Genomic DNA, 25669 nt, shown 5'->3' on the forward strand with positions numbered 1-25669 from the left:
ACTCGACAGAACTCCCATTGGTATTGGTACCTGGATATGTGTTGTGTTACATTGGTAGAGATGTGTTGTGTTACATTGGTAGAGATGTGTTGTGTTACATTGGTAGAGATGTGTTGTGTTACATTGGTAGAGATGTGTTGTGTTACATTGGTAGAGATGTGTTGTGTTACATTGGTTGAGATGTGTTGTGTTACATTGGTAGAGATGTGTTGTGTTACATTGGTAGAGATGTGTTGTGTTACATTGGTAGAGATGTGTTGTGTTACATTGGTAGAGATGTGTTGTGTTACATTGGTAGAGATGTGTTATGTTAAATTGGTAGAGATGTGTTGTGTTACATTGGTAGAGATGTGTTGTGTTACATTGGTAGATATGTGTTGTGTTACATTGGTAGAGATGTGTTATGTTAAATTGGTAGAGATGTGTTGTGTTACATTGGTAGAGATGTGTTGTGTTACATTGGTAGAGATGTGTTGTGTTACATTGGTAGAGATGTGTTGTGTTACATTGGTAGAGATGTGTTGTGTTACATTGGTTGAGATGTGTTGTGTTACATTGGTAGAGATGTGTTGTGTTACATTGGTAGAGATGTGTTGTGTTACATTGGTAGAGATGTGTTGTGTTACATTGGTAGAGATGTGTTGTGTTACATTGGTAGAGATGTGTTATGTTAAATTGGTAGAGATGTGTTGTGTTACATTGGTAGAGATGTGTTGTGTTACATTGGTAGATATGTGTTGTGTTACATTGGTAGAGATGTGTTATGTTACATTGGTAGAGATGTGTTGTGTTACATTGGTAGAGATGTGTTGTGTTACATTGGTAGAGATGTGTTGTGTTACATTGGTAGAGATGTGTTGTGTTACATTGGTAGAGATGTGTTGTGTTACATTGGTAGATATGTGTTGTGTTACATTGGTAGAGATGTGTTGTGTTACATTGGTAGAGATGTGTTGTGTTACATTGGTAGAGATGTGTTGTGTTACATTGGTAGAGATGTGTTGTGTTACATTGGTAGAGATGTGTTGTGTTACATTGGTAGAGATGTGTTGTGTTACATTGGTAGAGATGTGTTGTGTTACATTGGTAGAGATGTGTTATGTTAAATTGGTAGAGATGTGTTGTGTTACATTGGTAGAGATGTGTTGTGTTACATTGGTAGAGATGTGTTGTGTTACATTGGTAGGGATGTGTTGTGTTACATTGGTAGAGATGTGTTGTGTTACATTGGTAGAGATGTGTTGTGTTACATTGGTAGAGATGTGTTGTGTTACATTGGTAGAGATGTGTTATGTTAAATTGGTAGAGATGTGTTGTGTTACATTGGTAGAGATGTGTTGTGTTACATTGGTAGAGATGTGTTGTGTTACATTGGTAGAGATGTGTTGTGTTACATTGGTAGAGATGTGTTGTGTTACATTGGTAGAGATGTGTTGTGTTACATTGGTAGAGATGTGTTGTGTTACATTGGTAGAGATGTGTTGTGTTACATTGGTAGAGATGTGTTATGTTAAATTGGTAGAGATGTGTTATGTTACATTGGTAGAGATGTGTTGTGTTACATTGGTAGAGATGTGTTGTGTTACATTGGTAGAGATGTGTTGTGTTACATTGGTAGAGATGTGTTGTGTTACATTGGTAGAGATGTGTTGTGTTACATTGGTAGAGATGTGTTGTGTTACATTGGGTGAGATGTGTTGTGTTACATTGGTAGAGATGTGTTGTGTTACATTGGTAGAGATGTGTTGTGTTACATTGGTAGAGATGTGTTGTGTTACATTGGTAGAGATGTGTTGTGTTACATTGGTAGAGATGTGTTATGTTGTATTGTGAGTTGGTTATGTAGGGATGTCACCTTGACCATGTCAGAGCAGGGCAGTAGACAGACATGGAGCCCCCTGGGCCTCTTCCAGGTCCACATGTTATAACTAGACTCCTAGTCATACTGTCAGCTGAAACATTAGCACAATATACAAGCACCGTACAGGCAGTCCCAGCCAGCCCATATGCACCCCAGCTATTCAGCTGCCTTCTCTACTCCCAGCCAGGGAAAACTTTAGTTACTATTGGCCGACCGAGCCAATCTCAACTCTGGAGATGTGTCCTGTCCTTGTAAAAGCTTTCAGGAAGATGATCAAGGTAATTGACTTGGACTACAGTAAATGTGCTGGTGGTTGATCGCACCCCGGTGTTGAGGAGGAGTATGGGGGGGGGTGACACTGTGGGGATGGCTGGGGTCCATGTGGTTGACTTTTAGAAGAGGACAGAGTCTGGATTGATACATTAGATGTGGGTTGTAAAAGTGGGACAGCAAACGTTTATGTAAAGCTCTGATTAGGGATTCAGCAGGACACAAGCATTTCCCACAAGCCCCTGCTCTAACAAGGCTTTCCACTCAGGGAAATGTTGAACTGTTAGCACTCAAATCTGAACAAGTGAACTCTTTTCGCAACTAGACGAGGACTTTTTCCAATGTAAGTCTGCATAAAGCAGACACATTCAGATCTTCAAACAAGTACCCTGGGAATTTATTAAACCGCACAGTCGGAGCAAAATACTGATTTTCTGTGTGATGAAACCATAATCACAAAGGCTCTTCATACTGTGGTCTAATGAAACAAATACACAGATCCAATCCCAGCCAGTGTCTGGGGCTTTTAAGCACTGATTGGAAACCTGTGTGTGTGGGTGCGTGCGTGCTTGCGAGTGGGATAGGGAGATCATTTTTGTGCGTGTGTGTGTTCTGCGGCCTTACATGGGAGCTGACCTGTCTGGGACAGTCAGCTCTGCCGGCTGGCCTGTTCACCTCCTGGCTGGCCATGTTACAGCTGATGTAAACTCTTTGATCTGGGGACTCCCTGGGATCCTCTCTCTCTGTCTCCGGGATACAACTCCATATTAGGAGAGCAGGAGAGACAGAGACAAAGAGAGAGAGGAGGGAGAGAGATGAATCATTTTGGTTCTGGTCACCTTTAAACACAAATTCTAGTGATTAGGCCTTGTCATAAACCTGAGGACAGACAGATATGGGAGTTTTCACTGGCAGAATGGTTCTCCATGACACAGGATGAGGCTGGGTCTGACGCAACATGTTCTGTAAATATACAGTCTGGGCCGTGTTCAGAGACCGAGGACAAACTACCTCCCAAAGAGAGGAACGTTCATAAAGTCAATAGACTGGTTAGTGATCATACACAGACTCCATCATTAATGTTCTCTAACAGTCATAGAGACAGAAATATAGACACACAGGCAGACAGGCAGATTGTACTCAAGATATGAAGCAGCCATCTATAAGGATGAGAACAGACCTTAGATAAAACCGCCGGAGTCACTGAGAAATGACCAGCTGCTCTGTGAAATGAAAGATGCTCATTTAGCCTCCTGAATAAGTGAAGCATTTCTAAAAACAGAGATGCAGTCGGTTTCACATGATAATACGTCTCCCTCAATATTAGAAGACTATTTATATCTATCACACTGTCTAATCGCTTTCTCTAATGGTCATATGCCATAATGATTTCAGGGACTTTTTAGGCCTTTCTTTTCAGTATTGATCTGCACATTATAACGCTGCTGTTCCATTACGGTTGGCCTTTTTCCCCAGTGTTTCTTTCTTAGTGTTATTTCCTCAATATTGTCATGACTCTTCTCCAGGAGGCAGAACTTAGCGATTTCCCCTTAGATAGGCCAGCTGCAAAGTCAAAATTGGCTATATTGTAAACATTTATGAAAACAAAAATGTTATTTTGGGATTTAATTTAAGGTTAGGGTTAACAGTGTGGTTAAGGTTTGGGTTAAGGTTAGGGTTATGTTTAAATTGGATGACTTTGTGGCTGTGCCAGCTAGTGACCACTCTGTAGAGCTGACTCCAGAACATGATTCATGATGAAAAATGCTAACCTACATTATTTCCAGGTAGAATGATCCTCAAATGCTCAAAGCAACATCCTGGCACTACACTTGTCAGTAGAAAGCGCATAGAAGCCAAAGTCTTTTCAGCCTTAAAGGGGAAACAGAGCTGAAGACATTGCTAGCAATGGGCTAACTTGTTGCGATTGCCAGTTAAAAACTAACAATGTTTCTGCCGGCCTGTGCCTGAGAGAGCTGTGGTTTTTGTCCATGGTTATGATACAGAGTGATTATTAGACTAGATGTGTCTTTTCAAACCGCACATGAAAACAGACCACCCCCACACTCACACTCACACTTTGCACCCACGCTAACACACATACACACACACACACACACACATACACACATACACAAACACGCCTTTGTTTTGTCTGAATCTAAAATCCGCCCACCCACAATCTGCTTGCACAAACACAAACATTTAATGGATTTGCCGCCCCAAAGGTCAATCCTTATGAAAACAAAGCTACTTGTTGGTGGGTTTCGTTAGACGAGGATTGGTGTATGTTTTATTACTGGGACATTAAATTGTCTCTGTAAACCACAGTAAATACACAGCACCAGTACCAGGCCCTGGTGTCGTCAACGTGACGGAACGCTGTGTAGACTAGGTGAAAAGTCTGAGGAACACCATTCTGACACACTGCATTTTCCGAGCTTAAAAAATGTGTTCCCTTCTAACCTGAATTTTCCGATCCAAATACGTCCCGCTCTGTTGTGTGTTTTATTGCTTCCTGTGTGTGACAGGGGAAACTCCTAGCTCCTGCATGCTGCCTGCTAACGCTCATAGCACCATGGCAACAAGCTGGACAAGCCACAAGGCCTCTCTCTCTATTTCTCTCTCTCTCTCTCTCTCTCTCTCTCTCTCTCTCTCTCTCTCCCCCCTCTCTCTCTCTCTCTCTCTCTCGCTCTCTTTCTTCCCCTCTTTCCCCCTCTCTGCTTTCTCCCTCTCTCTGCTCTCTTTCTCTCTCCCCCTCTCTCTGCTCTCTCTTTCGCTCTGTTCTCTCCCCCTCTCGCTCTCTCTGCTCTCTCTTTCTCTCTGCTCTCTCTCCCACTCTTTCTCTCTGGTCTCTCTTTATCTCTTTCCCCGCTCTCTCTATCTCCCCCCTCTTTTTCTCTCGTTCATTGCTCTCTCTGCTCTCTTTCTGCTCTCTCTCTATTTGGCGAGAGCTCTGATTTACTGTACAGTTGGATTGGTGTGTGGTAGCATCATTGGTATTAGTGTTTCATTAGCATAGTGTACTGTTAGCTCCTGTATCATAGGTTGTTTTATAAGTGTTGTGGGGCTGTTAATGTTGGTACTTCGTTTGGCTAGTCTACCAGTGGTTTGAGGTAAAGCAGTGAAGCTCTGTAAGTCTAGCTTTGTGTGGTATGTCTGTCTGTGTGGTATGTCTGTCTGTGTGAGCTAGTTAGAAGTCCTCTCCTTCCGTTAGCTGGTTTTTGCTGAGTCTATTTCTATCTCTCCCATCAGGCATGTGAGGAGATGTCAGCTGGCGTCCCTTTAGCCCAATGCTGAGTTGAAAAGCACCCTGTGTGTGTGTGTGTGTGTGTGTGTGTGTGTGTGCGTGTGTGTGTGTGTGTGTGTGTGTGCGTGCGTGCGTGCGTGCGTGCGTGCGTGCGTGCGTGCGTGCCTGTGTGTGTGCGTGTGTGTGTGTCGCTACGAGTCACACTCTTTCCAGGGCATATTCCTTAGACACCAGTGTCTCCCGGACGCTATGATATTGACAGGCTGCTGGTTTTTACACTCTGTAGGAAGAAGCCTTTAGATTGAGTGACCTTTTACTGCATTTGGTTAAATCAGGCTCACACACAGTGTGGTTCTTGGTAGTCTTAAACAAATCTACTTTGAAACTAAAGTATCCACCTCACACACATGGTTATGGACTTAATAAAATAAGACACCTGCACCATGTCAGATATAGAGTTGAAATGTATTCCATTTTTAGTTTGCATCCCAATATTACACTTTATATACATCACAGAAGAATGAAATATAACAAAACTGTTTGACATAGAAACACTGGCTTTAAAAAAAAAAGTTTTTAACAATGTTTATAAATTATGAAATTGTGAAAAATATTCATAACATTCCACCCATGAGGCCTCTATAGAGTGCGTTTTGACACAGGAAATGGCCACCGTCAAAAACCGCTCCCAAGGATAGTGTGAGAGGATTATTTTCAAAATCCTATTTTCCCTAAACCTCACCCTAACCCAAACTCGTACTGACCTTAACCCTGACCTTAACCCAAAAACCTAAGCCTAAACCTAAAGCCTAAACCTAAGCCTTTTTATTTATTTTTATTCCACCTTTATTTAACCAGGTAGGCTAGTTGAGAACAAGTTCTCATTTACAACTGCGACCTGGCCAAGATAAAGCATAGCAGTGTGAACAGACAACACAGAGTTACACATGGAGTAAACAATTAACAAGTCAATAACACAGTAGAGAAAAAAAAGGGGGAAAAGAGTCTATATACATAAAACTAACCCTAGCTCCTAACCCTAAATCTAATTCTAACCTTAACCCTAAACCTCCTAGAAATAGAATTTGACCTTGTGGGGACCAACATTTGGTCCGATTTTTGTTTGTTTACTATTCTTGTGGGGACACACACACTCAAACTTACACACACTCAGCCATGAGGGACTAGGGGTTAGCTTTGCGCTGCACACACACAGATCTATCCCATTCTCTCCTAACCTAGTTGTGTACTATACTGTGGCCATCTAGAACCATTTTGCCAAGATCTGGAAACAATCTACACTGGAGCTGTTTTGTTGGCGAAACACCGCATTGCTGTGACAACCCAGGGATGTACTGTAGACTGCATTTGTCATTGAAAGGAATGATTTAAAAGCTTTTCACTTACTTATTAATCCACAGATTGGGTTTCTCTGTGGCTGGGTGGTGTGTGCTGTGTAGGAGAGAATCATGACAGTTTTAAGGCTGTGACTCTGTGTACTTTCCACCTCTCCTCTCAAGTGACACCAGTGACAGATTGGCCGTAGAATCAACCCCTACGACAGATGGATTTTCACTACTCAATAAATGTTGATCTGCCAGACAAATAACATACTAGATCACTGAAAATACAGTGTCTGTGAATAAAAGTGGAAAAGAGGGCAGTAGTTGGTATGGCAGAAAGAGAGAAAGAGAGACAGAGGGAGAGAGAGAGAGAGAGAGAGAGAGAGAGAGAGAGAGAGAGAGAGAGAGAGAGAGAGAGAGAGACAGAGGGAGAGAGAGAGAGAGAGGGAGAGGGAGAGAGAGAGAGAGAGAGAGACAGAGGGAGAGAGAGAGAGAGAGACAGAGGGAGAGAGAGAGACAGAGGGAGAGAGAGAGAGAGAGAGAGAGAGACAGAGGGAGAGAGAGAGACAGAGGAGAGAGAGAGAGAGACAGAGGGAGAGAGAGAGAGAGAGAGAGAGAGAGAGAGAGAGACAGAGGGAGGGAGAGAGAGAGAGAGAGAGAGAGAGAGAGAGAGAGAGAGACAGACAGATGGAGAGAGAGAGAGAGAGAGAGAGAGAGACAGAGGGAGAGAGAGAGACAGAGGGAGAGAGAGAGAGAGAGAGAGACAGAGGGAAAGAGAGAGAGAGACAGAGGGAGGGAGAGAAAGAGAGAGAGAGACAGATGGAGAGAGAGAGAGAGAGAGAGAGAGAGAGAGAGAGACCACAATGTTTATATTGGTCACATAAACTAACAGCTGTGAAGACATTGTAATTTAAAGACTAAATCACAGCCTCTCTCTCTTTCACTACATGCTATGCTGCCTCTCTCATGAGGCATTTCGTACAGCTGGTTCTATACCCTGACTACTGATATGTACAGCAATGATCACTCTTCTCTGAGTGGAGGAGTGGGAAATGATTGTAATGCCTGTGAAACTGTGAGGGTGAGGGAAGAGCCATTTTCTGAAGATCTCCCCTGCCAGGTGCTTTGTGATTCCAGGCTGACTGTACTGTAGTCCCAGTGAGGGACCAATCAAACTGTAAGGACATCTGTGATTTGATTTGCCTCTGATTCTCAAAGCCTTCCCAACATGAACAGAGGGCACATACACACAGCCAGCGTGATTTCACAGATTTTACGATGTTTATAAGGCACTGGGTCAACATGAATTATTATTTCACTGTGTGGATTCTGTGGACCAGCTTATCGTATACATAGTTCCTGTCTGCCTCAGGGTCCATGTCATTAGTTCTACAGTATATCACCACTGGTCACTCCTGGACCAATAGCAAGAGATTAGACCCTGGTCCAAATCTGTAACCAATAGCTACTGCCCTTCCTGATAACAGCCTATTGACTCTGTCGAAGACCGCTGCCAAACAACACTGGGACTTACTCAAGCCTTTGATTAATCAAGAAAGAGGTCAACAGTTTCTGTCACATTGGATTCATTGTGAAATATAATCCGTTGTCTCCCTTTACAAGAGTTGGCAGTGGTGTCTTCTGTGGGTATTGTTAAGGAGAGGAAGTACTTCGATGTTTGAGGGGAGAGGGGGGTCACTTAGTGTTGTTACAGATGCCATGGGATGGAGCTGAGATCGTTATGGGGCGAGGGAGGTTATTGGGAGGTGTTAAGGATATGTTTTGGATTAGTTTGATTGGTTATAGAGCAGAAGGGAGTATCTGGATGTCTGGATGTTGAGGAAAATGTCCAGCAAGCAGAGGTTTATTAGAGGAACAGGAGAATTCAGGGCCTTGCAGAGGGAAACAGAGTGAGGGATTTTAACCCATTGTAGCTGGAGAGGAGGTAGGAGGAGGTCAGAGGGAGGGAGCAGGGGTCAGAGGGAGGTAGGAGGAGGTCAGAGGGAGGGAGCAGGGGGTCAGAGGGAAGGGAGGAGGGGGTCAGAGAAAAGGGAGGAGATGGTCAGAGGGGAAGGAGGAGGGGGTCAGAAGGGAGGGAGGGAGGAGGGGGGGTCAGATGGGTAGTAAGAAATACAGACACAAATTCAAATGGTTGTCCTTCAGCATTTCAGCCTCAACGTTAATATGCAACACCCAGAATCACACACTCCCACACACCCATTGAATTTTTTTTTTTTTTTTTCACCTTTATTTATTTAACCAGGTAGGCTAGTTGAGAACAAGTTCTCATTTGCAACTGCGACCTGGCCAAGATAAAGCATAGCAGTGTGAGCAGACAACACAGAGTTACACATGGAGTAAACAATTAACAAGTCAATAACACAGTAGAAAAAAAAGGGGAGTCTATATACAATGTGTGCAAAAGGCATGAGGAGGTAGGCGAATAATTACAATTTTGCAGATTAACACTGGAGTGATAAATGATCAGATGGTCATGTACAGGTAGAGATATTGGTGTGCCAAAGAGCAGAAAAGTAAATAAATAAAAACAGTATGGGGAAGAGGTAGGTGAAAATGGGTGGGCTATTTACCAATAGACTATGTACAGCTGCAGCGATCGGTTAGCTGCTCAGATAGCTGATGTTTGAAGTTGGTGAGGGAGATAAAAATCTCCAACTTCAGCGATTTTTGCAATTCGTTCCAGTCACAGGCAGCAGAGTACTGGAACGAAAGGCGGCCAAATGAGGTGTTGGCTTTAGGGATGATCAGTGAGATACACCTGCTGGAGCGCGTGCTACGGATGGGTGTTGCCATCGTGAGCAGTGAACTGAGATAAGGCGGAGCTTTACCTAGCATGGTAGATGACCTGGAGCCAGTGGGTCTGGCGACGAATATGTAGCGAGGGCCAGCCGACTAGAGCATACAAGTCGCAGTGGTGGGTGGTATAAGGTGCTTTAGTGACAAAACGGATGGCGCTGTGATAAACTGCATCCAGTTTGCTGAGTAGAGTGTTGGAAGCCATTTTGTAGATGACATCGCCGAAGTCGAGGATCGGTAGGATAGTCAGTTTTACTAGGGTAAGCTTGGCGGCTTGAGTGAAGGAGGCTTTGTTGCGGAATAGAAAGCCGACTCTTGATTTGATTTTCGATTGGAGATGTTTGATATGAGTCTGGATGGAGAGTTTGCAGTCTAGCCAGACACCTAGGTACTTATAGATATCCACATATTGAAGGTTGGAACCATCCAGGGTGGTGATGCTAGTCGGGCATGCGGGTGCAGGCAGCGATCGGTTGAAAAGCATGCATTTGGTTTTACTAGCGTTTAAGAGCAGTTGGAGGCCACGGAAGGAGTGTTGTATGGCATTGAAGCTCGTTTGGAGGTTAGATAGCACAGTGTCCAATGACGGGCCAAAAGTATATAGAATGGTGTCGTCTGCGTAGAGGTGGATCAGGGAATCGCCCGCAGCAAGAGCAACATCATTTATATATACAGAGAAAAGAGTCGGCCCGAGAATTGAACCCTGTGGCACCCCCATAGAGACTGCCAGAGGACCGGACAGCATGCCCTCCGATTTGACACACTGAACTCTGTCTGCAAAGTAATTGGTGAACCAGGCAAGGCAGTCATCCGAAAAACCGAGGCTACTGAGTCTGCCGATAAGAATATGGTGATTGACAGAGTCGAAAGCATTGGCAAGGTCGATGAAGACGGCTGCACAGTACTGTCTTTTATCGATGGCGGTTATGATATCGTTTAGTACCTTGAGTGTGGCTGAGGTGCACCCGTGACCGGCTCGGAAACCAGATTGCACAGCGGAGAAGGTACGGTGGGATTCGAGATGGTCAGTGACCTGTTTGTTGACTTGGCTTTCGAAGACCTTAGATAGGCAGGGCAGGATGGATATAGGTCTGTAACAGTTTGGGTCCAGGGTGTCTCCCCCTTTGAAGAGGGGATGACTGCGGCAGCTTTCCAATCCTTGGGGATCTCAGACGATATGAAAGAGAGGTTGAACAGGCTGGTAATAGGGGTTGCGACAATGGCGGCGGATAGTTTCAGAAATAGAGGGTCCAGATTGTCAAGCCCAGCTGATTTGTACGGGTCCAGGTTTTGCAGCTCTTTCAGAACATCTGCTATCTGGATTTGGGTAAAGGAGAACCTGGAGAGGCTTGGGCGAGGAGCTGCGGGGGGCGGAGCTGTTGGCCGAGGTTGAGTAGCCAGGCGGAAGGCATGGCCAGCCGTTGAGAAATGCTTATTGAAGTTTTCGATAATCATGGATTTATCGGTGGTGACCGTGTTACCAGCCTCAGTGCAGTGGGCAGCTGGGAGGAGGTGCTCTTGTTCTCCATGGACTTCACAGTGTCCCAGAACTTTTGGAGTTGGAGCTACAGGATGCAAACTTCTGCCTGAAGAAGCTGGCCTTAGCTTTCCTGACTGACTGCGTGTATTGGTTCCTGACTTCCTGAACAGTTGCATATCGCGGGGACTATTCGATGCTATTGCAGTCCGCCACAGGATGTTTTTGTGCTGGTCGAGGGCAGTCAGGTCTGGAGTGAACCAAGGGCTGTATCTGTTCTTAGTTCTGCATTTTTTGAACGGAGCATGCTTATCTAAAATGGTGAGGAAGTTACTTTTAAAGAATGACCAGGCATCCTCAACTGACGGGATGAGGTCAATGTCCTTCCAGGATACCCGGGCCAGGTCGATTAGAAAGGCCTGCTCACAGAAGTGTTTTAGGGAGCGTTTGACAGTGATGAGGGGTGGTCGTTTGACTGCGGCTCCGTAGCGGATACAGGCAATGAGGCAGTGATCGCTGAGATCCTGGTTGAAGACAGCGGAGGTGTATTTGGAGGGCCAGTTGGTCAGGATGACGTCTCTGAGGGTGCCCTTGTTTACAGAGTTAGGGTTGTACCTGGTGGGTTCCTTGATGATTTGTGTGAGATTGAGGGCATCTAGCTTAGATTGTAGGACTGCCGGGGTGTTAAGCATGTCCCAGTTTTGGTCACCTAACAGAACAAACTCTGAAGCTAGATGGGGGGCGATCAATTCACAAATGGTGTTCAGGGCACAGCTGGGAGCTGAAGGGGGTCGGTAGCAGGCGGCAACAGTGAGAGACTTATTTCTGGAGAGAGTAATTTTCAAAATTAGTAGTTCGAACTGTTTGGGTATGGACCTGGAAAGTATGACATTACTTTGCAGGCTATCTCTGCAGTAGACTGCAACTCCTCCCCCTTTGGCAGTTCTATCTTGACGGAAGATGTTATAGTTGGGTATGGAAATCTCTGAAATTTTGGTGGCCTTCCTGAGCCAGGATTCAGACACGGCAAGGACATCAGGGTTAGCAGAGTGTGCTAAAGCAGTGAGTAAAACAAACTTAGGGAGGAGGCTTCTGATGTTGACATGCATGAAACCAAGGCTTTTTCGATCACAGAAGTCAACAAATGAGGGTGCCTGGGGACATGCAGGGCCTGGGTTTACCTCCACATCACCCGCGGAACAGAGAAGGAGTAGTATGAGGGTGCGGCTAAAGGCTATCAAAACTGGTCGCCTAGAGCGTTGGGGACAGAGAATAAGAGGAGCAGGTTTCTGGGCATGGTAGAATATATTCAGGGCATAATGCGCAGACAGGGGTATGGTGGGGTGCAGGTACAGCGGAGGTAAGCCCAGGCACTGGGTGATGATGAGAGAGGTTGTATCTCTGGACATGCTGGTTGTAATGGGTGAGGTCACCGCATGTGTGGGAGGTGGGACAAAGGAGATATCAGGGGTAGGAAGAGTGGAACTAGGGGCTCGATTGTGAACTAAAACAATGATAACTAACCTGAACAACAGTATAGAAGGCATATTGACATTTGAGAGAGACATACAGCGAGGCATACAGTAATCACAGGTGTTGAATTGGGAAAGATAGCTAAAACAGTAGGTGAGACAACAACAGCTAATCAGCTAGCACAACAACAGCAGGTAAAATGGCAAGCAGAATGGAGTACTGTGATTAATGGACAGTCCAGCGTGCATCAGCTATGTAGCCAAGAGATCAGTGTCCAGGGGGCAGCGGTGGATGGGGCAGGGAAGCTGGACTGGCGAGTGTTATCCAGGTTTAAAAAAACTAACAATGACTAAATAGCTTGTAGCTAGTTAGCTGGTGAGCTTCTGGAGGTTCTTGAGTGTGTTCTAAAAATTAAAAATAATAGCGATTCCGTATCACATTGGGTGAGGCAGGTTTCCGGAAGGTATAAACAAATTAAAAATCGAAAAAGAGATAGAAAGTAAATATGGGTCCAGTGAGTGTTTGGGACGCGGCGCTTCAGACGGTTAGCAGGCCTGTGCTAACAAGCTAACATAATAAATAAATAATAACCAGTACTTTACATTTTAAGGTATGCTGCATTTAAAGCAGGTGAATGTAGTGCTATGGGGGTCAGGGCTGTTTTCTCAGTAAACAACACAGAGTCTTACGGTCAGTACACACCCAGCCTATACAGACAACACTACAGGGCTGTTTTCTCAGTAAACAACACAGAGTCTTACGGTCAGTACACACCCAGCCTATACAGACAACACTACAGGGCTGTCTTCTCAGTAAACAACACAGAGTCTTACGGTCAGTACACACCCAGCCTATACAGACAACACTACAGGGCTGTTTTCTCAGTAAACAACACAGAGTCTTACAGTCAGTACACACCCAGCCTATACAGACAACACTACAGGGCTGTTTTCTCAGTAAACAACACAGAGTCTTACGGTCAGTACACACCCAGCCTATACAGACAACACTACAGGGCTGTTTTCTCAGTAAACAACACAGAGTCTTACGGTCAGTACACACCCAGCCTATACAGACAACACTACAGGGCTGTTTTCTCAGTAAACAACACAGAGTTTTACGGTCAGTACTCACCCAGCCTATACAGACAACACTACAGTGAGTGGTAGTTAGATGACTAAATCTTTCAGCATGTTTTTTGGATGTAAACAAAACATACACTGCAAAGTCTCTTTAAAAGACAGGGTGACTTGGGGGGCGTTTGCACCAAGCCAACAGTTGGTGTAACTGTAGTGTTTGGGTCTCTGTTTTTAGAGGTAAATGTATGGTATTTGCTTTTAGATCAGTGAGTGGTGTGGTGGTGATGTGTTAGAATAACTATGGATGCTGCATTGGGTCAGTCAGAGTCCAGCTCAGCACTTCTATGATCAGTCTGTCTGTCTGTCAGACCCCTCTCAGGGCTGGACCACTGCTAGGACACCTCACCTACACACTCAGATCTACTTAGAAATAGTCAGTACCTGACGCCTCACTTCAACAGATGTGTGTGTGTAGCAGGAATTTAAACAGTCAATATCATCATAAAGTGTGATGAGAGATTAGGCGCTATACATTATTGTGATGTTATTCCTTCGAGTGACATTTTTCCGTTCATTGATCAAAACATACAAAATCATCTCAGTTTTCTACTCATCTTCCTCTCCACCTGTTGTCTTTCAGATGTCAGTGTGGTTTGTCTGCCTGCTGCCTCTGTTCTGTTCTCTCTCCGTTTCCTCCTTTTATACTCCGACCTGTTGTTTCCTCACTGTCTCTTCCTTTTCTTCTCTTCTTCTCCTCCTTCAGCAAAATGATCAAGGTCAGAATCATTGACGACGAGGAGTATGAGAAAAACAAGACCTTCTACTTGGAGATGGGAGAGCCTCGCCTGATGGAGACCAATGACAGTCAAGGTGGGGGAGATAGTCGTGGGGGGTACAGGTCGTGGGGGTCAGACCCCTCTACCCTGACCTCCGACCCCGGGCCCAGCGTCCGCTGCACTGCGCTACACTGCATGTTCACACCAGCAGGGGGCACCAGGAGGAGGCTGCTGTGTAGAGTTCATGTCACCACAGGACAGAGTAGGACTACCAGTTACACACACCAAGCAGCGGGCTCCTCTCCCACTCAGTGTGCCCTCAGCAGACGTGAACGTGCAGCAGCCCACCTCGTGTCACCACCACCTCTCATTCCCACGACTGGTCAAGTGTGTGATTGTGTGATTGTGCGTGTGTGTCCTTGTGCCTGTGCTTATGTGTGTGTGTTTAACATACATGGTTCCAACTCCCCTACGTTGTTGTTTTGTGTCCCTGCAGGAAGACCATAGCCATTAAAATACTTGACCGTGAGGTGTATGATAAACACAGCTACTTCACCCTAGAGCTGCAGACGCCACAATGGAGAAGGAGAGGCCGGACAGGTGTGAGAGAGCTGACCAACTAAACACACTGGGGTTGGAGCTCACTTGGCTCCTCTCCTCTTGTCTTTTAACCTCGCCTCCTTTACTCTGTTACTTTCTCCCTCGCTTTTCTGTTCTAATCTGTTCTCCTCCACCTCCAAAGTCTCTATTTGACTCAGTGCACACACACCTTTCCTCCCTCGCTTTCTCCCTCCTGGCTAACTGCGATTCTCACTTTGCTCAACTTCCTGTGTCCAATGGCCTTAACAATTCACGCCTACAAAGACAATGCTCGTCCAACTCTGTCCTGAAGAGCCCTAGTGCATTAGTGGACATATGCTTGACTAAAATGTCGCATTCTGATGATAGGATATTTATAGGATATCCTTCCCACCAAGTATCTCTGTCCCGTATTCATCACAAGGAATGACAGAAGAAACAGTGGAGATAATGGTAGATATTAGATTGTTTTTATCACCCAGCACTCCTGGCCAAAAGTGTGTGTGTGTGTGTGTGTGTGTGTGTGTGTGTGTGTGTGTGTGTCTGCTCCACTCAGTTTGTCCTTAGTACCTCACAAAAACCCTCTTAGTTTCAATCTCAACTCTGAAACATTAATAACTGGTCCACCCCTAACTGTTTCTCCGTCATTTATGGATGTGAAATGTTCCTAGTAATGTCACTCGCGATTTATCTATTAATAACGCCACGTTTACCATACAACCCGATAGAGATTTACGATACACTGATCAAAGAGTGAGGTTTAATAAAACATAAATACAGGTTGAAGATCAACCCCCCCAATCCTCGAGATTCACGACAACCTGACAAGTCATAAAAGAATATCAAAGTCTTGTTCAGTCTAACGATGCCAGATCCCTGAGAAAATACAATTCCATGGAAGCAATTTAATCTCTGCTTTCTCTGGAGTGAAGCTTTAAAATACTTTATTTTACAACAGGAGGAATATGATTCAACCTGTTAGCACAAAAGCGCTGCCATAAACAGTGATGCTAAAGTATTTCCTGTGTGTTTTAGTGTCGTCGTTGTAGAAGCTGGTGACTGCTGGGAGTTTTATGATCAAGCCTATTGGTCCCTCTAATGTCCCTTCTTTCCTTCTGATTAAACCGACCAAGTTACCCTCTAATGTCCCTTCTGTCCTTCTGATTAAACCCACCAAGTTACCCTCTAATGTCCCTTCTGTCCTTCTGATTAAACCCACCAAGTTACCCTCTAATGTCCCTTCTGTCCTTCTGATTAAACCCACCAAGTTACCCTCTAATGTCCCTTCTGTCCTTTCTGATTAAACCCACCAAGTTACCCTCTAATGTCCCTTCTGTCCTTTCTGATTAAACCCACCAAGTTACCCTCTAATGTCCCTTCTGTCCATCTGATTAAACCCACCAGGTTACCCTCTAATGTCCCTTCTGTCCTTTCTGATTAAACCCACCAGGTTACCTTCTAATGTCCATTCTGTCCTTCTGATTAAACCCACCAGGTTACCCTCTAATGTCCCTTCTGTCCTTCTGATTAAACCCACCAGGTTACCCTCTAATGCCCCTCTTTGTCCATCTGATTAAACCCAGCAAGTTACCCTCTAATGTCCCTTCTGTCCTTTCTGATTAAACCCACCAAGTTACCCTCTAATGTCCCTTCTGTCCTTCTGATTAAACCCACCAGGTTACCCTCTAATGTCCCTTCTGTCCATCTGATTAAACCCACCAGGTTACCCTCTAATGTCCCTCTTTGTCCATCTGATTAAACCCACCAAGTTACCCTCTAATGTCCCTTCTGTCCTTTCTGATTAAACCCACCAAGTTACCCTCTAATGTCCCTTCTGTCCTTCTTATTAAACCCACCAGGTTACCCTCTAATGTCCCTTCTGTCCTTCTGATTAAACCCACCAGGTTACCCTCTAATGTCCCTTCTGTCCATCTGATTAAACCCACCAGGTTACCCTCTAATGTCCCTCTTTGTCCATCTGATTAAACCCACCAAGTTACCCTCTAATGTCCCTTCTGTCCATCTGATTAAACCCACCAGGTTACCCTCTAATGTCCCTTCTGTCCTTTCTGATTAAACCCACCAAGTTACCCTCTAATGTCCCTCTTTGTCCATCTGATTAAACCCACCAAGGTACCCTCTAATGTCCCTCTTTGTCCATCTGATTAAACCCACCAAGTTACCCTCTAATGTCCCTTCTGTCCATCTGATTAAACCCACCAGGTTACCCTCTAATGTCCCTTCTGTCCTTTCTGATTAAACCCACCAAGTTACCCTCTAATGTCCCTTCTGTCCTTTCTGATTAAACCCACCAAGGTACCCTCTAATGTCCCTCTTTGTCCATCTGATTAAGCCCACCAGGTTACCCTCTAATGTCCCTCTTTGTCCATCTGATTAAACCCACCAAGTTACCCTCTAATGTCCCTCTTTGTCCATCTGATTAAACCCACCAGGTTACCCTCGAATGTCCATTCTGTCCTTTCTGATTAAACCCACCAAGTTACCCTCTAATGTCCCTCTTTGTCCATCTGATTAAACCCACCAGGTCACCCTCTAATGTCCCTTCTGTCCATCTGATTAAGCCCACCAGGTTACCCTCTAATGTCCCTCTTTGTCCATCTGATTAAACCCACCAAGTTACCCTCTAATGTCCCTCTTTGTCCATCTGATTAAACCCACCAGGTTACCCTCTAATGTCCCTTCTGTCCTTTCTGATTAAACCCACCAGGTTACCCTCTAATGTCCCTTTTGTCCTTCTTATTAAACCCACCAGGTTACCTTCTAATGTCCCTTCTGTCCTTCTGATTAAACCCACCAAGTTACCCTCTAATGTCCCTTCTGTCCTTTCTGATTAAACCCACCAGGTTACCTTCTAATGTCCCTCTTTGTCCGTCTGATTAAACCCACCAGGTTACCTTCTAATGTCCCTCTTTGTCCATCTGATTAAACCCACCAGGTTACCCTCTAATGTCCCTTCTGTCCTTTTGATTAAACCCACCAAGTTACCCTGTAATGTCCCTTCTGTCCTTCTGATTAAACCCACCAGGTTACCCTCGAATGTCCCTCTTTGTCCATCTGATTAAACCCACCAGGTTACCTTCTAATGTCCCTCTTTGTCCATCTGATTAAACCCACCAGGTTACCCTCTAATGTCCCTCTTTGTCCATCTGATTAAACCCACCAGGTTACCCTCTAATGTCCCTTCTGTCCTTTCTGATTAAACCCACCAGGTTACCCTCTAATGTCCCTCTTTGGCCATCTGATTAAACCCACCAGGTTACCCTCTAATGTCCCTCTTTGTCCATCTGATTAAACCCACCAGGTTACCCTCTAATGTCCCTTCTGTCCTTTCTGATTAAACCCACCAGGTTACCCTCTAATGTCCCTCTTTGGCCATCTGATTAAACCCACCAGGTTACCCTCTAATGTCCCTTCTGTCCTTTCTGATTAAACCCACCAGGTTACCCTCTAATGTCCCTTTTGTCCTTCTTATTAAACCCACCAGGTTACCTTCTAATGTCCCTTCTGTCCTTCTGATTAAACCCACCAAGTTACCCTCTAATGTCCCTTCTGTCCTTTCTGATTAAACCCACCAGGTTACCTTCTAATGTCCCTCTTTGTCCGTCTGATTAAACCCACCAGGTTACCTTCTAATGTCCCTCTTTGTCCATCTGATTAAACCCACCAGGTTACCCTCTAATGTCCCTTCTGTCCTTTTGATTAAACCCACCAAGTTACCCTGTAATGTCCCTTCTGTCCTTCTGATTAAACCCACCAGGTTACCCTCGAATGTCCCTCGTTGTCCATCTGATTAAACCCACCAGGTCACCTAATGTCTCTTCCCACTTCCCAGCCTCCTCTGCTATGTGGTGATTATTGACCCTGGTTTCCCAGCCATGTCCTGTTATAGTCTGTTAACTAGGCAGCAGTATGAGGGATAGCGGGCCAAATGCAGGAAGGGAGGCGGGAGGGCTGTAACAGACCACAGTAATGGCCACATATTCTGTGGACTAGTTATTATATTATAACGGTATCTTTTACAAGCGCGGAGTCTATAACTACCGCTGAACCAGCTCAGTGCTGCTGGATCAATTCCTAATATAACAGTCAGCATGTTTGAGTTATGCTCCCCTGGAATGAGAAAAACTGCTAAAACAATCTGTTCTCATCCTAGCTACATTGGAAGTGTGTGTGTGTGTGTGTGTGTGTGTGTGTGTGTGTGTGTGTGTGTGTGTGTGTGTGTGTGTGTGTTTAGTTATTATCATAATATTTTATTATTGAACCTTTATTTAACTAGACAAGTCAGCAAAGAACAAATCTTTATTTACAATGACGGCCTCCCAAAAGGCCTCCTGCGGGGACGGGGGCTGAGGTTAAAAATGTAAACAGAGAGACACCACAACACTACATAAAGAGAGACCTAAGACAACAACATAGCAAGGCAGCAACACATGACAACACAGCATGGTATAAACACAACATGACAGCACCATGGTAGCAACACAACATGGTAGCAGCACAAAACATGGTACAAACATTATTTGGCACAGACAACAGCACAAAGGGCAAGAAGGTAAAGACAACAATACATCACACAAAGCAAACACAACTGTCAGTAAGAGTGTCCATGGTTGAGTCTTTGAATGAATAGATTGAGATAAAACCGAGCACTGAAGGTGATCCTTGGTAAAGATTACCACTCCTCCACCTTTGGAAGATCTGTCTTGCCGAAAAAGGTTAAAACCAGAAAGGTTAACATCAGTATTCAAAACACTCTTCCTTAACCATGTCTCAGTAATGACCAACACATCTGGATTGGAGCTGTGAACCCACACTTTCAAATGATACATTTTAGGTAATAAGCTTCTAGTGTTAACGAGCAGAAAACCCAGGCTTTTACGAGAGTAGAAATCAGTGAAGCAGATATCAGAGCCAGGATATCAAAGTCAGGATTGGGGCCAGCAGCAGTAGCTGGGCCAGGATGTACATGCACATTTCCAGATATGTCTGTGTCTATGAGTGTATGTGAATGTATGTGCATTCTTGTGTGTGTGTGTGTGTGTGTGTGTGTGTGTGTGTGTGTGTGTGTGTGTGTGTTTGTGTGTGTGCCTCTACTGACACAGTCCATGAATCCCCAGCAGGCCTCTGGAGGGAGCGATCAGAAATAATGGGTGATGACTGACTGACTGAGCCCAACAAGCAAACAGTAATTACTGCTCTGCCTCCTCTTTAAACTGAGCCCCACCAACACCGTTAGTACAGCTAGCTCCGTTAGCATCATTAGCCTCCACTCATGTGAAGGGAGACCGAGGAGACAGTGTTTTAAGACGAGTGGAGAGGTAAACAGCTGCAGTCCCTGAAGTAGCTCCACTTCCCCCTGACAGCTGCTAATTAATGTGAAACTCTGATTGCCTGAGAGGAAAACAAAACCAAAACAAGATTTAATGCTGGCAGTATGTTTGTTCACAATTAGCTCTCTCAATCTTCGTGCATTATGGAGATAAGGTTTCATTTTATAGCCAGGAATTTTTTTTAATTTAAAAAAATATATATTTTACCCCCTTTTCGTGGTATCCAATTGTTAGTAATTACTATCTTGTCTCATCGCTACGAGTAAGGGCTCGGGAGAGATGAAGGTCGAAAGCCATGCGTCCTCCGAAACACGACCCAACCAAGCCGCACTGCTTCTTAACACAGTGTGCATCCAACCCGGAAGCCAGCCGCACCAATGTGTCGGGAGGAAACACCATGCACCTGGCGACCTTGGTTAGCGTGCGCTGCGCCCGGCCCGCCACAGGAGTCACTAGTGCGCGATGAGACAAGGATATCCCTACCGGCCAAACCCTCACGACACTAGGCCAATTGTGCATCGCCCCATGGACCTACCGGGCGCGGCCGGCTGCGACAGAGCGCGAACCCAGAGCCTCTGGTGGCACAACTAGTGCTGAGATGCAGTGCCCTAGACCACTGCGCCACCCAGGAGGCCTATAGCCAGGAATTTGGCAGCGCTTCATGTGAACTAAGTACAGTACTACTTCAAATATTTGCAATCAAAACTCTGCCAAAGAAAGTGAACTGGAGTTGGGTGAAACAATGTTTTTCCTGAAATGTAACCTACGTTTACTCAAACACAAACATGTCTGATATGATTTACCTTGTATACTTACCTCACAATAGAAAGGCATTAAGACACAGACAGACAAGCAGTCAGGAAGTCAGGCACTCAAGCAGTCAGGCATACATTCAAGCAGTCAGGTAGTCAGGCACTCAAGCAGTCAGGCAGACAGACAAGCAGTCAGGTACTCAGACAGTCAGGCAGACATTCAAGCAGTCAGGTAGTCAGGCACTCAGGCAGTCAGGCAGACAGTCAAGCAGTCAGGCAGTCAGACAGACAGACAGACAGACAGTGGGGCCCTCCACTGGGGGGCCCACTGGGGCCCTAGAGCTCTCAGAGCTGCATGTGATTGGGGTCTCAGAGCTGCATGTGACTGGGGTCTCAGAGCTGTATGTGACTGGGGTCTCAGAGCTGTATGTGACTGGGCTCTCAGAGCTGCATGTGACTGGGCTCTCAGAGCTGCATGTGACTGGGGTCTCAGAGCTGCATGTGACTGGGCTCTCAGAGCTGCATGTGACTAGGGTCTCAGAGCTGCATGTGACTGGGCTCTCAGAGCTGTATGTGACTGGGGTCTCAGAGCTGTATGTGACTGGGCTCTCAGAGCTGTATGTGACTGGGGTCTCAGAGCTGTATGTGACTGGGCTCTCAGAGCTGCATGTGACTGGGGTCTCAGAGCTGTATGTGACTGGGGTCTCAGAGCTGTATGTGACTGGGGTCTCAGAGCTGTATGTGACTGGGGTCTCAGAGCTGCATGTGACTGGGGTGCGAAGCCTCTCTTCTTTTTCCCCTTCTTTTTTTGTCGTCTGTTCTCTATTTCTTTTAAGGCCTTGTGAGTGTCTCCCTTCTGAGTAGAAGTTTGTGTGTGTTAAAGTAGTGGTGTTAAACTAGTGTCTGGGGGGCTTGTGGCTAATGAATGCTGTAATTATCTTCTCCTAGTGACAGGTCTCTAGAAAAAGACAAGCGAACATCTGGCATCTATAAGAGCCACAATGACACTCTGGTATGAAGCTAGTGAGACTTCAACTATGTGGGTTCATTAATTACACTAAGACAATGTTGATGACATGTGTAATGTAAATATGCATTTAAATGTATGTGAGATTTGTAAATATGTGGGTAGAGCAGTAGACTAATTACAGCAGGCACATTACAGAGACAGGGATGGTAAATGTTTATATCTATGGTTAATTGCCTAGACTGGAGAGGAGGAATAGGAATAGTCTCACACCACACGCTTGTCCATACTGGACATATCAGTCTGGAAGGGTTGACTTTGGCTTAAAAGGGCAATCAGCAGTTTGCGCATTTTATTTCCGTCTCGTTTCGGTAAAAAGCTGAGGGATGGGGCTGGAGAAATGTAATCAAATGCATATACAGATGCAAGGACTGACCATCCATGATATCAAAATGATAGTTTTAACCATGTTTTGAGGCTATACAGTATTTGTTTACATTTACCTATTTATTTATTTTACAAACATTGAGGTAAAACAAGCTATATTTTGGGTTCTGATGGGGTACGATAGTTGAAGCTCACGAGGTATTAATAAATTATATTTACAAGAATCAATGGGTACATTTCATACATTTATAAGTCTAAAAATGGATGTATCAACTGCAGATTGCCCCTTTAAGGCCTCAATCCACTGAAGAACTTTATGGAAATAAAACACTGAAAAAGTGTAGCCATCAAGGGCAACAACAGTGTGATAGCATTGCTACTGTACTCTCAAATTCACCTCATCTCGGCAGCAATAGCCATTATTAAGAATGAAACTCTGTAACACTCCCTCTGCTACAGTGCATGTGAAGTGTGCGAACCCTCTCTGAAAGGTCACAGAACACTACTCCACTGTGAAGTCATGATATTCTGTCCTCTATAGTTTGGGAGAGTACCTGTACGGGATGAATATCATTAAAAACGTTATGTTTATTGACTATAAACAGCGTGTTTATTGAATATAACATAGATAATAATATAGATGTTATCAAGTCTTAAAGATTCAAAATGTCAAAATGCTCCAGCTAGCCCAGGATATGGAACAGGATGTGGAACAGGATATGGAACAGGATGTGGAACAGGATATGGAACAGGATATGGAACAGGATGTGGAACAGGATATGGAACAGGATATGGAACAGGATGTGGAACAGGTGATGTTAAGACTCTTAACTGTAAGTGTCACCTGAAGAAGTATAGAATTCTATTGTTTTCACTGAGCCTCATCCTGCAGTCAGATAAGCATCAGTGGATGCAGTCTGACTCGAGGTGACAGGGTGGGCTCTGTTAGACTCTTATGGGGAATATCTATTTTAAAAAGCTTAACGAATTACATAGCTCAGTCTATACAGAACCAAATGAGAGCATTCTGTGGACTGGGTGGTTCTGGACATTCACAGACGCACACCCTAGGTCATCTGGAGACTGGTAAGAGATCTTGTTACATACACCCCTCTCCAGCTACGCCCTCCTTCTCCTCAATCTGTTTAGATGTTCTCTGTTCTCCTCTGAAACCAGATGATCAAAGCCACCTAACCTTGCGATGGTCCACAGCTGGCAGCTCCCATTAAGCCGTCTGCATTCTTCCTCCCGAAGAAAAAGAGGAGTGTGAATAGCTTTCCCCAAAAAGGAAAAATCTGCACGTTTGAACTCCACATGTCTAGAGAATGAACACACAGTTTTACACAACAGAGAAACACAATGAACACACAGTTTTACACAACAGAGAAACACAATGAACACACAGTTTTACACAACAGAGAAACACAATGAACACACAGTTTTACACAACAGAGAAACACAATGAACACACAGTTTTACACAACAGAGAAACACAATGAACACACAGTTTTACACAACAGAGGCAGAGAGAGAAAGAAGATCGGAGGAGGACCAATGAAAAACAGGCAGAGAGAGAAAGAAGATAGGAGGAGGACCAATGAAAAACAGGCAGAGAGAGAAAGAAGATAGGAGGAGGACCAATGAAAAACAGGCAGAGAGAGAAAGACACAGGAGGCATAACCAAACCTCTCTCCCAGGATGTCCTATGGATGATTGAGAGCGACACTAATATAGAATACACAGCGTTCCTCCATCCCTCCCCAGAACATTCTGCCAGGGTCAGTCAGATGTATTCTGCAGGGTTACGGTGCGGTAGCCACCACTCTGAGGAAGGGGATGGATAACAAGGTTACTGAGGCAGTAGTAATTACACCTGAGACTCACCTCTCCTTTAATTGAGTTCATCAAGTCACTCGTCAGACACAGTGAACCGCAGCCTCTCATGGTAGGTGAGGCTTACATGCTGATCAGCTGACGTGAGTTTTGTAGCATTTTCAGCCCTGTCAGTCAGTAGTAGGCTGTGTTGAGCTGCATAAGACATATTGAAAGCATATTTATTTATCCAGGTTGTCGCTGTAAAATTAAGAATGTAATTGTTCATGTGGTACATAGTCAAGGCAAGCCAATACAGTACAAACATGCTTAGTCACCGAGCCATACTAAAGCACCCTGAGTAATGGAAAAAGCAGCTCCAATATCCTCCTCCAAAGTCTTTGATCCTGATTTGGCCCCTTTACCTCCACCCTCCTCTTGTTGCGCCAGTGTGACTGGGTTTGAATGGTGGGGCGACGGAGGGGAACGAATGGCGTTGGATCTGACGCTAATCCACAATGCACTGCTCTGCTGTGAACTGTGAACTGTTCCCCTCACACCAAATCAGATCACTGCACCGGGCTGTGTGACAGTGGTGGCTCTACATTACCGCCACACGCCCCATAGAGTGAGATTGAAATAGAGAGAGAGATGGAAAGAGTGAGAGAGAGAGATGGAAGAAGTGAGAGAGATGGAAAGAGACAGAGAGAGATGGAAAGAGAGAGAGAGAGAGAGATGGAAAAAGAGAAAGCGAGAGAGATGGAAAGAGGGAGTGAGAGAGAGAGAGATGGAAAGAGAGAGAAGGAAAGAGGGAGTGAGAAAGAGACCGTAGAGCCAATAGAACCCTGTGTGGTTCGTATTAGATAATAGCAGGAGATGTTCCAGTAGTCATACCCAGTCTCCAAGACAAAGTCTGTTTTATCATCATCCTTTTGGATTTGAATTCACACGGTTTAATAGGACTCACAAGTCACAGTAGTCCTATAGCTTCTCACTACAAAGTCATGTCAGCTGACAGTGATATCATCATGGGTTTATGTGTTCAGAGGGGTGAAAACTAGGTCATGGTATGACGTGACATCTTCCTCTCAGAACTTGACACGTTTTATAATATAGTGACAGAACATCCTTCCAGCCTCATGTAGAATGCTGTAGAACACTGTACATGAATAAAAACAATGGCTTGTTGGCTCTGAAGAACGTCCACAGAAAATGCTGTTTGATCTTGATTCTGTAAGCTTGAGGTGGAGGTTTTGTGTCCTAACTCTCCCCTCCCTCCACTCTTAGAGGGTGGCAGGAAGCCTAGCAGTTAGCACGTTGGGCCAGTAACAGAAAGGTTGCTGTTTGACTACCCGAGTCGACAAGGTGAAAAATCTCTCGATGTGCCCTTGAGCAAGGCACTGAACCCTAATATGCTCCAGGGGTGGTGTATTACTGTGGCTGACCCTGTAAAACAACACATTTTACTGCACCTG

At 44.9% G+C, this 25669-nt stretch overlaps 1 protein-coding gene across 1 annotated transcript in view; it reads left to right on the forward strand.

Moving 5' to 3' along the window:
* The window catches only part of LOC115124804 (sodium/calcium exchanger 1-like), a 224915-nt gene that overhangs the window by 158017 nt on the left and 41229 nt on the right, over window positions 1-25669 (forward strand). Inside the window, exon 3 of the mRNA XM_065023112.1 lies at window positions 14843-14946. Within this exon, the coding sequence (XP_064879184.1) occupies window positions 14843-14946 (104 nt within the window). The remainder of the gene's footprint in view (window positions 1-14842; window positions 14947-25669) is intronic.

Source organism: Oncorhynchus nerka, linkage group LG10 (genome assembly GCF_034236695.1).
Source record: "Oncorhynchus nerka isolate Pitt River linkage group LG10, Oner_Uvic_2.0, whole genome shotgun sequence".
NCBI classification, from domain to species: domain Eukaryota; kingdom Metazoa; phylum Chordata; class Actinopteri; order Salmoniformes; family Salmonidae; genus Oncorhynchus; species Oncorhynchus nerka.